This window comes from Strongylocentrotus purpuratus, unplaced genomic scaffold, assembly GCF_000002235.5.
Source record: "Strongylocentrotus purpuratus isolate Spur 01 unplaced genomic scaffold, Spur_5.0 spur5_scaffold_17, whole genome shotgun sequence".
Lineage (NCBI taxonomy): Eukaryota > Metazoa > Echinodermata > Echinoidea > Camarodonta > Strongylocentrotidae > Strongylocentrotus > Strongylocentrotus purpuratus.
The window spans coordinates 29,235,971-29,248,856 of record NW_022145602.1 but is presented as its reverse complement, the minus strand read 5'-3'; the positions used below and the strand labels follow the sequence as shown (position 1 = coordinate 29,248,856).

The 12,886-nt window shown below is 36.0% G+C and overlaps 2 protein-coding genes across 2 annotated transcripts; both read left to right on the top strand.

Annotated features, from left to right (window-relative positions):
* The first annotated feature begins 1,929 nt into the window (after positions 1 to 1,929).
* On the top strand, positions 1,930 to 8,134 carry LOC589239 (sulfotransferase family cytosolic 1B member 1). Its single transcript, XM_788889.5, has 6 exons — positions 1,930 to 2,272; positions 4,282 to 4,514; positions 5,048 to 5,171; positions 6,062 to 6,156; positions 7,061 to 7,253; positions 7,830 to 8,134. The coding sequence occupies exons 1-6, from the start codon at positions 2,089 to 2,091 to the stop codon at positions 7,940 to 7,942; spliced, it is 942 nt and encodes a 313-aa protein (XP_793982.1). The 5' UTR covers positions 1,930 to 2,088; the 3' UTR covers positions 7,943 to 8,134.
* Positions 8,135 to 11,226: 3,092 nt separating this feature from the next.
* LOC115925123 (sulfotransferase family cytosolic 1B member 1-like) lies at positions 11,227 to 12,476 on the top strand. The gene is made up of 2 exons (XM_030988353.1): positions 11,227 to 11,446; positions 12,223 to 12,476. The coding sequence occupies exons 1-2, from the start codon at positions 11,254 to 11,256 to the stop codon at positions 12,474 to 12,476; spliced, it is 447 nt and encodes a 148-aa protein (XP_030844213.1). The 5' UTR covers positions 11,227 to 11,253.
* Positions 12,477 to 12,886: the final 410 nt, after the last annotated feature.

The following is a 12,886-nucleotide window of genomic DNA, read 5'->3' as shown; positions in this document are numbered from 1 at the left end:
TCGTAGGTGTGGTGTTGCTTATGTTGGACTGACGATCAAGCTTGGTCCCTGGGTCAAAGTACAAAATCACCAGCAAATTTGCTCTAGGCCCCTATCATGCATAATTTTATGTCTATTGAATCATCGATTAGCAACGGATGAACCTAGGCGGGGTTAAACCTTTTAATCCATTGGACTATAATACTTTATATGATAGACTTTAGACTTCATCAAAGGGCATTGTGTTTTTGCATTTTAACGACATCGTAGAAACTTGTTGTACGAGAAGAAAATGACATTAAAGGTAAAGACCAGTATTGGAAACGCCCCAATTTCAAAAAATGAAATGGAAGCTCTCATTACCAATCATGTGAAAGAATATGTTTTGACTAATACATGATGATAACAAATTTGCCGGGAAACCGCCTACTAATTAATATATTTGGTAAATTTGTTTCTCTCATGGTCTGTGAGAGATATAGGGTAGTCCCATATACATCTTTCTGTGTATAGTGCTTGTAACTTTACGAAGAATGGGCCAAATTTCTTATCATTTTGATGATTCCAGAACCTTGCAGATGCTAGATGCTAGATGATCAACCTTTTCTGATCGATTCCACAACGTTTCTTTCACAATGCAATCGCTTGATCATAACTGGTCTTTACCTTTAAAATATGTTTTAAATAGGTCTAATTTATTTAACATCACCAAAAAGAGAAAATGTATACACAAAATACATATGGATAAACGTTGTAAACATGCAAAATTGAAATGAAGATGATGATGATGATTCCCATGATGATGACGATGATGATGCGATTTACACGTTTCATTGTCGATATGAAATTGCCATTTGTTTTGAATAAAACAGAAATTTTGAGAATAAACGATTTAAATGTTTATTACAACAATAAAGGAGAAGGCAGCCCACGAAGCCTGACAGAGATTTTGATTTCTAAACCATAGAAAATATGAAGTTTCATATTTTAATAGAAAGAACGAAGAAATGAAGCCAACAACTGGACATGCAGGTGTAAAGTACAATAAAACATAAAATGATTAAAGATAAGTTTCAAGATTGGTTAAAAAAGCTCATGTTCCCGAAAAATGTAAAAGTATCATATAGGCTATAACATCTATAATGCATGTGAAAATAATTGCTTCATAAATTAATTTGTAGAGCCAAAAGGGCGTTAAATATGCATTAAAGTATATAGGTTTACGCCCCTCTGGCAATAAACATAATTAGAAGTGATCGTGGATAAATTTACTCTAAAAAGATTACTCTTCAGGTTAAACACAGAATTTCAGATTTCTGAATGAATCTTACCTCAAGTTTGTATGAGGTGAAGTAAACTGTAATGCTTATAACATAGTAATAATATAGTTGTAATTATAGATATGGACAAACCTAAATATCAAGAGGTAAGTAGGCTATTTCACATCGATCAATCCTTATTTTCTCTGGACTTAAGACTTTGCGCATGAAAGGTCGGACGCAGAGGGGGTTAACCGCCGGTGTCTGTGCTAGTTGCGTGGGCCTATCCTAGATCATTTTATCAGCTGGTATACGATACATCTTAACTCATCTAAAACTTAGTTACAGTGTATATTTGATTATTGTAATGTTTGGGCGCAATATTCAATTTCGAGTAGGTCTTACCGAATGACTGAGTCTTTACACTGTCGAACTTGTTATATAATAGTAAACAAGATTATCAGCATTAGTCTTTGTATTCAGGCATGTACGTTACTTGTTTTAATGAACGCATCCGCATAAGTTGAGTTCCAACCATTTGACCTGAGACCACATTAACAGTACATACATATGAATGAAAATATCTTTTGCAGGACAAAGGTTTTTAAGATCCTCTACTCCATAGCTGTTTTCAGCCGTAAAACGTGCAAGGTTGATCTTTGAAAGGTAGACTACCTCGCTAATTATGCGACGTTAGATGTCCAATCGCGGTATCTCGTACGTTAGAGGCTTATCTTTAACAACTACATAGCACAACAAGTATTTTACTGCCGAACGCCACTCGGGAAAGAAGAAATCTCGCGCGGTCATTCTGTAAATTAGTATATACAACTGTAGCAGGTATTTGAAGATGGCGGCAACGGACAACAGCAAAGCACCGTCCCCGGAAGGTGAGGCGATTAACATCTTCAATCAGACGCACGAATACAAGGGTGTAACCCTAACTCCTATGCAACAACCAGCAATATACGAGGCACTACAGAACTGGGAAACAAGGCCCGATGATGTGTATATTGTTACCTATCCAAAGTCTGGTAAGAAAATTCAAGATGTCTTCATGTTTATAATATGCAAATATAGCCTAATCATTCAGATGTTGTACCTGTATAGGCAGGCCAAAATTACATTGAATTCACCATGAGTTTTGAGAAAAGGGAGGGATAGGAAAAGGAGTGGTAGCTTAATAGTGATACTAATGATAATAATAATGATTATCATAGTGAAAATAGTAATAAATGATAATATCAAAAATAATTGGAATTATAGGATATTTAAAGCGTCTTCTCCGGAGAACACAACGTAATGTCTCTTTAAAATGACTCAGTAACATTGTTGAAGGTTGGTAAAGAAATAGTTTAATTTTGGTATGAATCGTTACTTATTGTATGCATTTTTACTGTACTTAACCTCTAACAGACATCAAATTCTGAAAGAATTCTCAAACCACAAAGATATTTATGGGTTTCTTTAAAGGTGTCACTGTGCAACACCCTCTAATAGTGATCAACAGTATATTCTCAAAACCTTTTTTGAATTTTCCAACCGTTTTTCGTTAAAAATAAGAAATGAGACAGGCTTTAAAAATTCGTTCACCACTTAAATTTCTGGAATGGTATATAGAGCCAATTTATTGCTTTGTGACGATTCACATTCATCTAAAATGTAATTGAACTGTAATAATATAGTTGGGGGAATCAAAGAATCCATCATATTAGTTTTTCCCAATTTTGATCATTAATAATGGTTCGTTTTCACTCAAACGTTCAGATTATCTTTAAATGTACATTTAGCATTGAAGTCACTACATTAGCACCATTTTCTCTCATCTGAACAATGTTACCAAGTCCATTAAATTGGTCTACGGATAAATTAAGAATAGAGGTATATTTTTCATTCCTATTTCTCAGAAATGCAGGAAGATTGGTCCGTTTTAAAGTATCCGGTATTGTATTCTCTCAGTAACAAGAGGCTAGGTTGTTTAAAGGGTAATTTACCTCTAACTACATGTTAATTTTAGTTTTAGGCCATTTATGAAGAAAAAAACATTATTTGAAAAATAGAAAACATCATACATTTGACGAAAGGGAGGACGTAACTTTTCTTCAAAATCCTTCGTCTTTTGCGGTTCTGCGAATTTTCAGAACTTCGCACGGCACGTTCTGTGACATACCTCATGGATTCGACAGTTATTATTGCGTACGTACGTTTCCCTGTTTTTTTTTTTTTTTTTTTTGGGGGGGGGGGGGGGGGTCAAATTTATGAGAAATATTTAGCAGAGACTCAGCCAGCCAGCAAATAAGCGGGAGGAGAGGTAAGAGGAAAAGAAAAAAAAATTGGCGAGAAATAAATGAAAAAATATATATCTTTCAAAAAATAAATACAATATGTTTGGCAAGGAGGGGGGGGGGGGGGTGGGGGCAGGGGAGGGCCCGCTTTTTTTTCTAAAACAAGTACAATTTACGTAACCATTCTAATTTGTTACCTGTTTTGGGTTAGCCCCCCCCCCCACCCACCCCGGCCCCTAGCAAAACAAAAACAGGGCCCCCATTGTAGATACGCGCCTGGTCCGCACCGCTTGTTTACTCCCTATTTCGATTTCAGTCAACGCCCGCTCGCTCGCGGCACTATATAGGGACTTTTAGATTTGCGTGGACTGATACGTGTGACGTCCATTCAAGGCAGTGCATTAAAAGGACGTCGATCGTAGCAATCCCCATTGTCTTCGTGCGAATTTAAAAGTCCCTACTAAGAACATGAGGATGCCGACATGAGATGTATTATTCATGCACATGCATACACGTGCCGGTACATCCAGCTTGGTACTTGTTTTAGGTTGAGATGAGCGTCAAATGCAAGGTAGACACGTTTTCCGATTTTGGTAGTGGTAACTGTAGCATGCGCAGATCGTCAGAATGACGTCATAATGGCGCATTTCACTACGTCGACTTGACATTCGGAAGACTCTTGTGTGCATCTGTGCTCATGCACTGAAATAATTTGTCGAAATTATCTATTCTCTCATTTCTTTCTGGCAAACATGTAGGGACGCATTGGATCTTCGAGATCGTTGCCCTCATTACGAACGACGTCCAAGTCGAGAAAATCGATCGCACCCACATGGTCTTCGCTTTGGATCTCGCCTTGTCCCACACAGTCGACGGCCTCGCAACGATCACGCCGGGTCATGAGGCGATGACCAAGTGGGAATCACCTCGTGTCATGGCCTCTCACCTCCTTGAAGAGTTTGCTCCAGAACAGATCAAGAAGAAATCAAAGGTATATTATAAAATAACGGAAACCTCTGCCAAATTCAAACACTTTCATAAGTTTATGAAATCGTAACATTACTCTTTTTCGTGGAATTTCTTGTTCTGTTTTTTTTAAAGTGAATCAATCATCTGAATAACTGTGTATGTAAAACGTATGACAGTCAGCCAACATGAACCTTTATCCGACATTCTATAGGTAAATGGTTAAATAGTATAAAGAAATGAAGGTTAAGAAAAAAAACCTGCGTGTGATGCGTGTGCGCGCCCTATTCCGTCTCTCCGAGTGCGTACGCGTGCGTGCGTTATGTAGTCTTCTCCAATATCTTTTTGTAGAAGAAATATTTGAACCAATATAGTATCTCAAAATAGAATCCCTCGTATCTAGAGCAAAACATGTTATAGTGATTGGTACAATTTATAGTAGGGCATACCTTTTTTATACTGTCTTCTATATCTGTCCTATGTTTCTTAATTCACCTATGTCTATGGAATTTGTTTGTTTGAATTGGAAATATCAGTTTTTCGTACCTCTCTCACTAGGTCATCTATTTTTCAAGGAACCCGAAGGATGTATCCGTTTCGTATTTCAAGTTCGTGGGTCCTGCCCTCCCCGTTGAAATGGAAGGATGGAAAGGATTTGTACCCTACTTTCTCTCTGACAAAAGTAATTAAATTACCACTGCATGGATCGGGTAAACTGGTTCAAATGTATGCATTAACATCATGTGGGAACTTCCATGAAATCGAGTTTTTGAAAGGCCTGCCAATCACCTACATCATGGCTTCGCTTCTGATGATTCAAAGGGAAATCTGCGTTTTTGTCGGCTGTAGAGGCGTGATAGCTCAGTTGGTAAAGAAGTGGTTTCGTAATCTGACGTTTCGGGTTTGAAACCAAGTCAATGCGCTCTTGCCCTCTGGTGAGGCATTACCATGTCCCACGGAGAGGACCTAAAGCCGTTGGTCCTCTGGTTGCTTACTTATATGCTTTCTTAGCAGTCAGGTAAAATAACCACCACCACCAGTTATCCTCCACATTTCATTAAAGCCCACCGCTTTAAGGCCACCCATGAACTGACTACGATCCGATTTGGGAAGAATTTGAAAAATAACATTTAATGTGAAAATCCAAACTTGTAAAAACTAATTGATTAAGGATCTGCATGGTCAAAGGATGAATAAAACATCACGTTCAATGGGTAAAAAGCTTCCATACCAGAACAAAAGCTAAATCGACTCAGAATCGTTTCTCTTTCAGAGCAGTAGCGCGATTGTCAACGATTTAATTCTTTTCTTGTCTGGTTGTTCTTTTCTGGTTGTTAGAATTAATATCATTTCTTCAAACATAAATCAGGAAGAATATGTTTGAATAAATTCATAATCATCATCATATTATCATCATCATCATTATCATCAAAACTATCATCATCATCACCATCATCATCATCATTACTATGATTATCATTACCATCATTATCATCATTGTTATCATTATAAGTATTACTACTATTATTTTTTGAAAACACTGAACCATTTTTTGGCGTTTTTCTGTTTCAGTGTTTGGTGGAAGTTGGTTCCGTCATATCAAAGGTTGGTTCGCTCACAAAGATGATCCTAACGTCCTCCTTTGTAAATACGAAGACTTTCATAAGGTAAGAATTTGTTAAGAATGAAAAAAATGATTGATAATGATTTTACCAGGGTAGCCACATCAATAGGCATGATGGCTCCGTGGTGGAGCAGTGTCTCGCAGTCGAAAGGTCTCGGGCTCGAAGCCAAGTCGTTGCACTAGTGCCCTCTGGTAAGGCATTATTCCTCATCACCTAGTCTGAGAGGATTCAAAGCCGGAAAAAGTTATATTATATCAAAGCCATTGCTATATCCATTCATATAATGTGGCACATCGATAATATTTTTTGGCATATAAAGAGTTATACAATTGAAGAAGACGTAATCCATGATCCAGTACACTTATTTATATTTTCAGAAGACACCTATGTAGGGGTATGCGAATAGCTTACAGGCCAAATGAGGCGATTCATATTATTCCTATATAGTTCATTTATTAAATTTAGCGTTTAATCATCCATTGTATGTTCATGATAGAAATACGGGACGTTTGAATGGCCAATAAAATGTTGGTTCAAAAGACTTGGTCTCATACCCTTTCCAACGATGACAGGGGACAGGAATATTTAGTCTTATCAATGATAATAACGTTAAAATCAATTATTGATATACATACTCAGTTAGTGGCTTTTCATGGTTGAAAATGATCCAATAATTATCTCTTTAAAAGTAAGAGTCTATGGTGAGGGTTCGGGAGGTAGGTGAATAACTTACGAAAAATAAATATCATTATGAATATGAAATTTAAACAAAATACTTGTTTTATGACGAAATTATTTCCCAATTCATTCGGTTCTATATCTTAAATGTATTTATGAGTCGGTTTATAGTTACTGCAATAAGTATTTTGATAAACAAGCCAAACTAGCATCCGATGTTTTGAGCTAATGCTGAACACTAACATCGCATTTTATATATTCATAACAGGATTTGAAAGGCAGCATCAAACGAGTTGCAGATTTCCTGGAGCGCCCTCTATCAGATGAACAGCTGGATAAGATTGTCGAGCTCACCGAAATGAAAGGCATGCAGAAAACCTACCAACAAATCGAAGATAAAATGGGAGACACGGGGAAGTCAGTGACAAGACTCTTCGGACAACTGCCCTACCTCAGGAAAGGTAAAACTCGATGAACTTGAATCTTTAGTAATTCCAACTTGATTTCTCTTTTTGTGACAAAGATATTACGTAAATACAAACAAAACTAAACATTGATCGTTGAGAAATTATACTTTCCACTGTAACACAATGTACAGTCTCTCGGACCTTTTAAGTTCCTACAAGTTGATAAAAATTTCACAGAAGTGACAGTCCACAAAATCGACAATAGGCTAATTGTACGTACGATTTTCAAGAATGACGTAAATTATAATGATCAAGCTTCAATATCAATTAAATTACGACCTATGCCAAACTTGCGAATTTGGAAGTCATAAACCATTAAACACTCCCCAACTGTATGATATTCTGGGACTCCACACATGCTTATTGTGTGTCATTAAAATGTTGGAAAAGAATATAAACAACTTTGCTCGTACTTAAATATCAATCTCCCCATGGCATATTCCTACAAAGAAATTTGGAAATTTACTTGGTTTAAAAACAATGAAATCACCAACGAATATTTAAAATTTTACAAGAAATCAACCTTTTTTTTTGTATATTCTTCATTGATATTTGATCGATCTTTTGCAGGAAAAGTTGGCAGTTGGAAACACAATTTCACTGTGGCTGAGAATGAATATTTTGATAAGGTCTACAAACATGAGATGGACGGGAGCGGTATCGAATTCGAGTTTGAGTTGTAAAAATATCTTTCAATTTATTTTTGTTTTTTCATTTCATTAGGAGTATTGTAATTTTGTGTTACTTTTAAGCATAATTCCGGGTTTAGAATGAAATTCTTTAGACGTGAATATCAATTCAGGTCGTTGTTGATGTAGTAAGCCATCCTTTATAAAAGAAACGGAATTGTCAAAAGACTTAACTCCGTTTCGTTGCCAATCAGCCATGCATTAAGTCTTTCGTCTATATGGCTAACCGTCAACGAAACGGAGTTAAGTCTTTTGTCAATTGTGTTTGTTGCTACGGCAGGCAGCCAGTGTAAAACAAATTTGTTTAATGATATTATGGAAACGCAAGCATTACTTTACACAAACGGAACTTTGTTAATTCTGGCTCATTTTTCGTGATTGAGGTGTCATATGAAAAAGGCAGAAAATGAACTTTCTAGAAATGTGATTTTCTCTTTGAAATTCAGATACCGTCCGCCAAATGAATTTTTGGCTTCTTCTCTTCAAATTGCTTTTAATCACTCATGCGTGAAATATGCATCATATGAGTTCCATCAACTGAAAGAGGCGGTTCTAAGCTTTACAAATATGTGTCATTTATAAATGATTGTGATTAAGTTATAATAAAACATCGTTGATTCTCGTTTCATTTTTTTTCTGGGACCCACTGTATAAACTACACAAACCAAACTTGGAGTCCCGGTTCGAAATAGTCAGTTTGCTAATTATTTTCTTACTCTTCAGGCAACATGCCTTTTAGCGTCTGTTGAATATTCGCGCAAATGTTATTTTCTTCTGAGGTTTGTCCAGTTAAACAAAATTTACTATTTTGCTTTACTCTGTCTAGAGCCGTTATATATTAAAGAGATCCCAAGGGATTTTCTTTTTCTTTTTCTTTTTGCTATGGAAAAAAAATTATATTTAAATCGACTATTCGTATAATTTGTTTATTTTAATAGTCTTTGAATGCGTCCTGTCGCTTTAAGATAAATGGCGGATGTTACTTATTTTGTCACACGTTTTCATATGTGCATGATAAAAATGATAATCTAAATAAATACTCTTGTTTTCTACATGAAGATTCGAGACTTGTTTAGGAAGATTTTTTTGACAACTAATAATATCCGTGTGTACAGGCATCGACTGTCCCATACTTACTTTGCTTATTTCTTCAGATAGGTCATGTCAAGAAATGTCATGGGCGCCATTGGCTGTGAGAACGTGTGTGTGAGTGTGTGCGTGCGTGTGTGCGCGCGCGTTGTGTGTGAATGTTGGGGTATGGGAGGGGTATTTTATGTGTGTTAGAGAGGGTGATGTCGTTGGTCCTTGCGGGAGGAGGGGGGTGGCTCGGCAAAGACCAAAAAAGCAGAAATGTTGTAATAACTTTAATGACAAATGCATATGCAAATGGAGAATGGGATGGAATGGCTCGTGAAATGAATAGTCATGATTATAACAACAAATATCCGAAGGTTCGTCCATACCCATAATACCAGGGTGTCATTAGTTCCTAAAATTATAAATTGTAACCGCCCCCAAAATGTATTGGAGTCTTTATTATTTCCGGAATTATGAACTTTTCGAATAATGAACATAGTTTTGCAGTATATGATAGACTTTAGCCTTTATCAAAGGGCATGTTTGTGTTTCATTTTAACGACATCATATAAACCTGCCATACGAAAAGAAATTCACATTCAAATATATTTTGAATAGGTCCCACTTATGTTAGATGACCTAGAAGAGAGGATTTATACACGAAATAAATGTAGATAAACATTTTTCACAAACAAAATGGACATACAAATGGTGATGATGTGCTGATGATGTGAAGATGATGTTGATGATGATGATTTCTATGATGATTATAATAATGATGATGATAAAGGTGGCACTACTACTACTACTATTACTACTACTACTTCTACTACTACTACTACTACTACTACTACTAATACGACTACTACTACTAATTATAATAATATAAATAATATTAATAATAATAACATTAAGAAGAAAGAGGAGGAGATGAGAAGAAGAAGGAAAAGAAAAAGAGCAAGTATTGCTTATATTTACATGCGACTTACATGTTTCATTGTTAATATTAGAATTGCCATTTGTTTTGAATAAAACATAAATTTGGGGATTAATGACTTACATGTTTATTGCAACAATGACGGAGTATGTGCCCTCGAAGACCAATATAGATTGTTATTTCTGAAACATGTAAAGTTCCTATTTTAATAGAGAAGACAAGGAAACTAAGCCAACATGTGTACATGTAGGTGTAAAGTAGAATAAAAGATAAACAATTACAATTAAGTTACAAGATTGGTTAAAAAGTTGATGTTCCCGAAAATGTGAAAAGTTATCAGGTAGGCTATACCATGTAAAATGCATGTGGAAATAATTGCTTCATAAACTAATTTAAATAAGAACCAAGCAACATTGTCATCCTTGTTCAGAGATAGAAGGGTGTTACCTATGTATTAAAGTATATGGGTTTACGCCATATTACACATGTGACTGTGTTTAATTTTACTCTAACAAGATTACTCTTAAAGGGATTGGGTAACTTTGTCTCAGATTCTGAAACAAGGTCCTAGATTTAGCTCATGCTGCAATGATAATTATAAACCTTTAGGTCAGTCAGGAACCCCATATGACCTTTACAAGCCAATCACCTGTCCGATTATCATATCAAGATATTTATGATTAAAAATCGAAATCAAATTTTGCGTTTTCTTAACAGTTTTAATAACACTACAGTCTTTTGGGGAAAATGAGTATGGTGAAACCGGTCATTTAAAGATATTTTTACTTTTTTGAGGCCCTTCATGATCATTTTGAAGCGCAATTTGTTTAGGGCTTCAATATTACACCACATCACAAACACTGATAGCACGTAGGGCCATGCCAGATTTAACATTGTTTAACGATGCCTTTAAGGTTAAACACGGTATTCACAATTCTGAATTAATCTTTCCTCAAATAGAACACAGTGAAGAAATGTTAACGCTTATAATATAGTGATAATAAAGTTGTAATGATAAACTTGAACAAACACAGATACATGTATAAGTCTACTTATACAGATACATGTATAAGCCTACTTATGTATAAGTAGGCTATTTCTCTGGACTTAAAACTTTGTGCACAAAAGATCGAATAACGTCTGAACTGAGAGGGGGTAAGCACCAGCGTCGGTGCAAGTTTCAACCTTGCACATCCTAGATCATTTCATCTGGTATACGATACATCTTAAATTATCTAAAACAATATTCAAGAAAACATTTTAGATAGATCAAGAGAACGATTACAAAAATATGGATACTGCCGAAGCGTCACAGACGACTACAAACACGACCAATGAGTTAGTAACTATCGACATCCTGTCAAAAAGTTACCAGTATAAAGGAGTCACGTTACCAGCCATACGTGTACCTGACATCCTGGAATCATTGAAAGACTGGCAAACGAGACCCGATGATGTCTTGGTTGTTACCTATCCAAAGTCAGGTAGGTGATCTCTTATCTTATTTTTCTTTGTTAAGGTTTGTGTGTCCTAAGTTGTGATCAAGCGCTAAGAAACAATAGTAGAAAGAGTAATGTTAATGCTTCAATTGTTGTTGTTGTTTTTATTATAATTACTACAAATATTGTTATAATTATTATTATCGTTATTATTATTATCATTATCATTATATCATTACAATTATCATCATATTAAAATTATCACTATATCATAATTATCATTATATTATAGTTAAATTATTTTTGTTGTTATCACTTTTATTATTAATATTATTGTGCTCCTGCACTTCTACACTGGGACTTTCCCCCATACTTCAGAGCAGTAGATTCATAAAATGCATAGGCCGGAGACTTTCTCACACACGAGGCCTTCATTTACACTTCTATCCGAGGGATGGAGTGTTTTACACTGTTACTTTAGCATGTTGCTGTGGAACAGGGGAGGGTCGCGTTGACACACAACGCAGGCTATATAGAGTCTTGTGACGTGGCTTAATTCAACCCCGGTTTTTGGTTCAGCAAGCATACACCTACAGCTACGGTCACAAAGGTTCGTATGAACGATACGTTCATACGAATCTCCCTGTTTTTCCATTGTCTTCCCGAATTTCCATTGTCTGAAAATTGTTCGTACGGCGTTCGTAGCAGTTCTTAATGGCATTTGTGACCGAGGCTTTACCGACTGAACCAATTCGCCTTCTCAATTTTCGTTTATGTTCACGATTTTTCCATCCTCTCTGGTGAACCCCGTGACATTCCAGGCACGCATTGGATTTGGGAGATCGTTTCCCTCATCATGCAGGACGTCGACGTCGAGAAGATTGATCGCACACACCTACCTCACGGTCTCGATGTAATCATGTCCCATACCGTTGACGGTCTTGCGACGGTCGAACCGGGCTACCACGCGATGTCAAAGTGGGAATCACCCCGCGTCATGGGCAGTCACATTCTAGAAGAGTTTGTACCAGAACACATCAAAAAGAAAACAAAGGTATTGTTGCAACGTCGGTGAAATCTCTTACAAATCAAATGCCAATTCCAAGCATTAAGGAACTACATTCCAGGGATTTTTCACCTCTGAATACAGAATATCGATAAAATCGTAACAAAAGTCTGCAAATGAGTGATATGATATAAATATGAATACTTTTTTTTCAGTTCAGTTCAGTTCAGTTCAGTTCATTTATTCAATTCATTTCTAAAATGTACAGACAGTTGTACGTGACAAAAAACATACATATTTACAAGTCATGAAATAAAAAGCAATAAATATTATAAGTAGGCCTATTACATTGTAAGAAAATGAATTATGAGAACTTTAAAATAAAGCCAGATTGGCCTTGTGAAAAAAAAAGTCCTCATTTGCTAGAGAGTGATTTGGAGGCTTCATAATAATAGTTTCAAATTTGTACAACAAAGGGA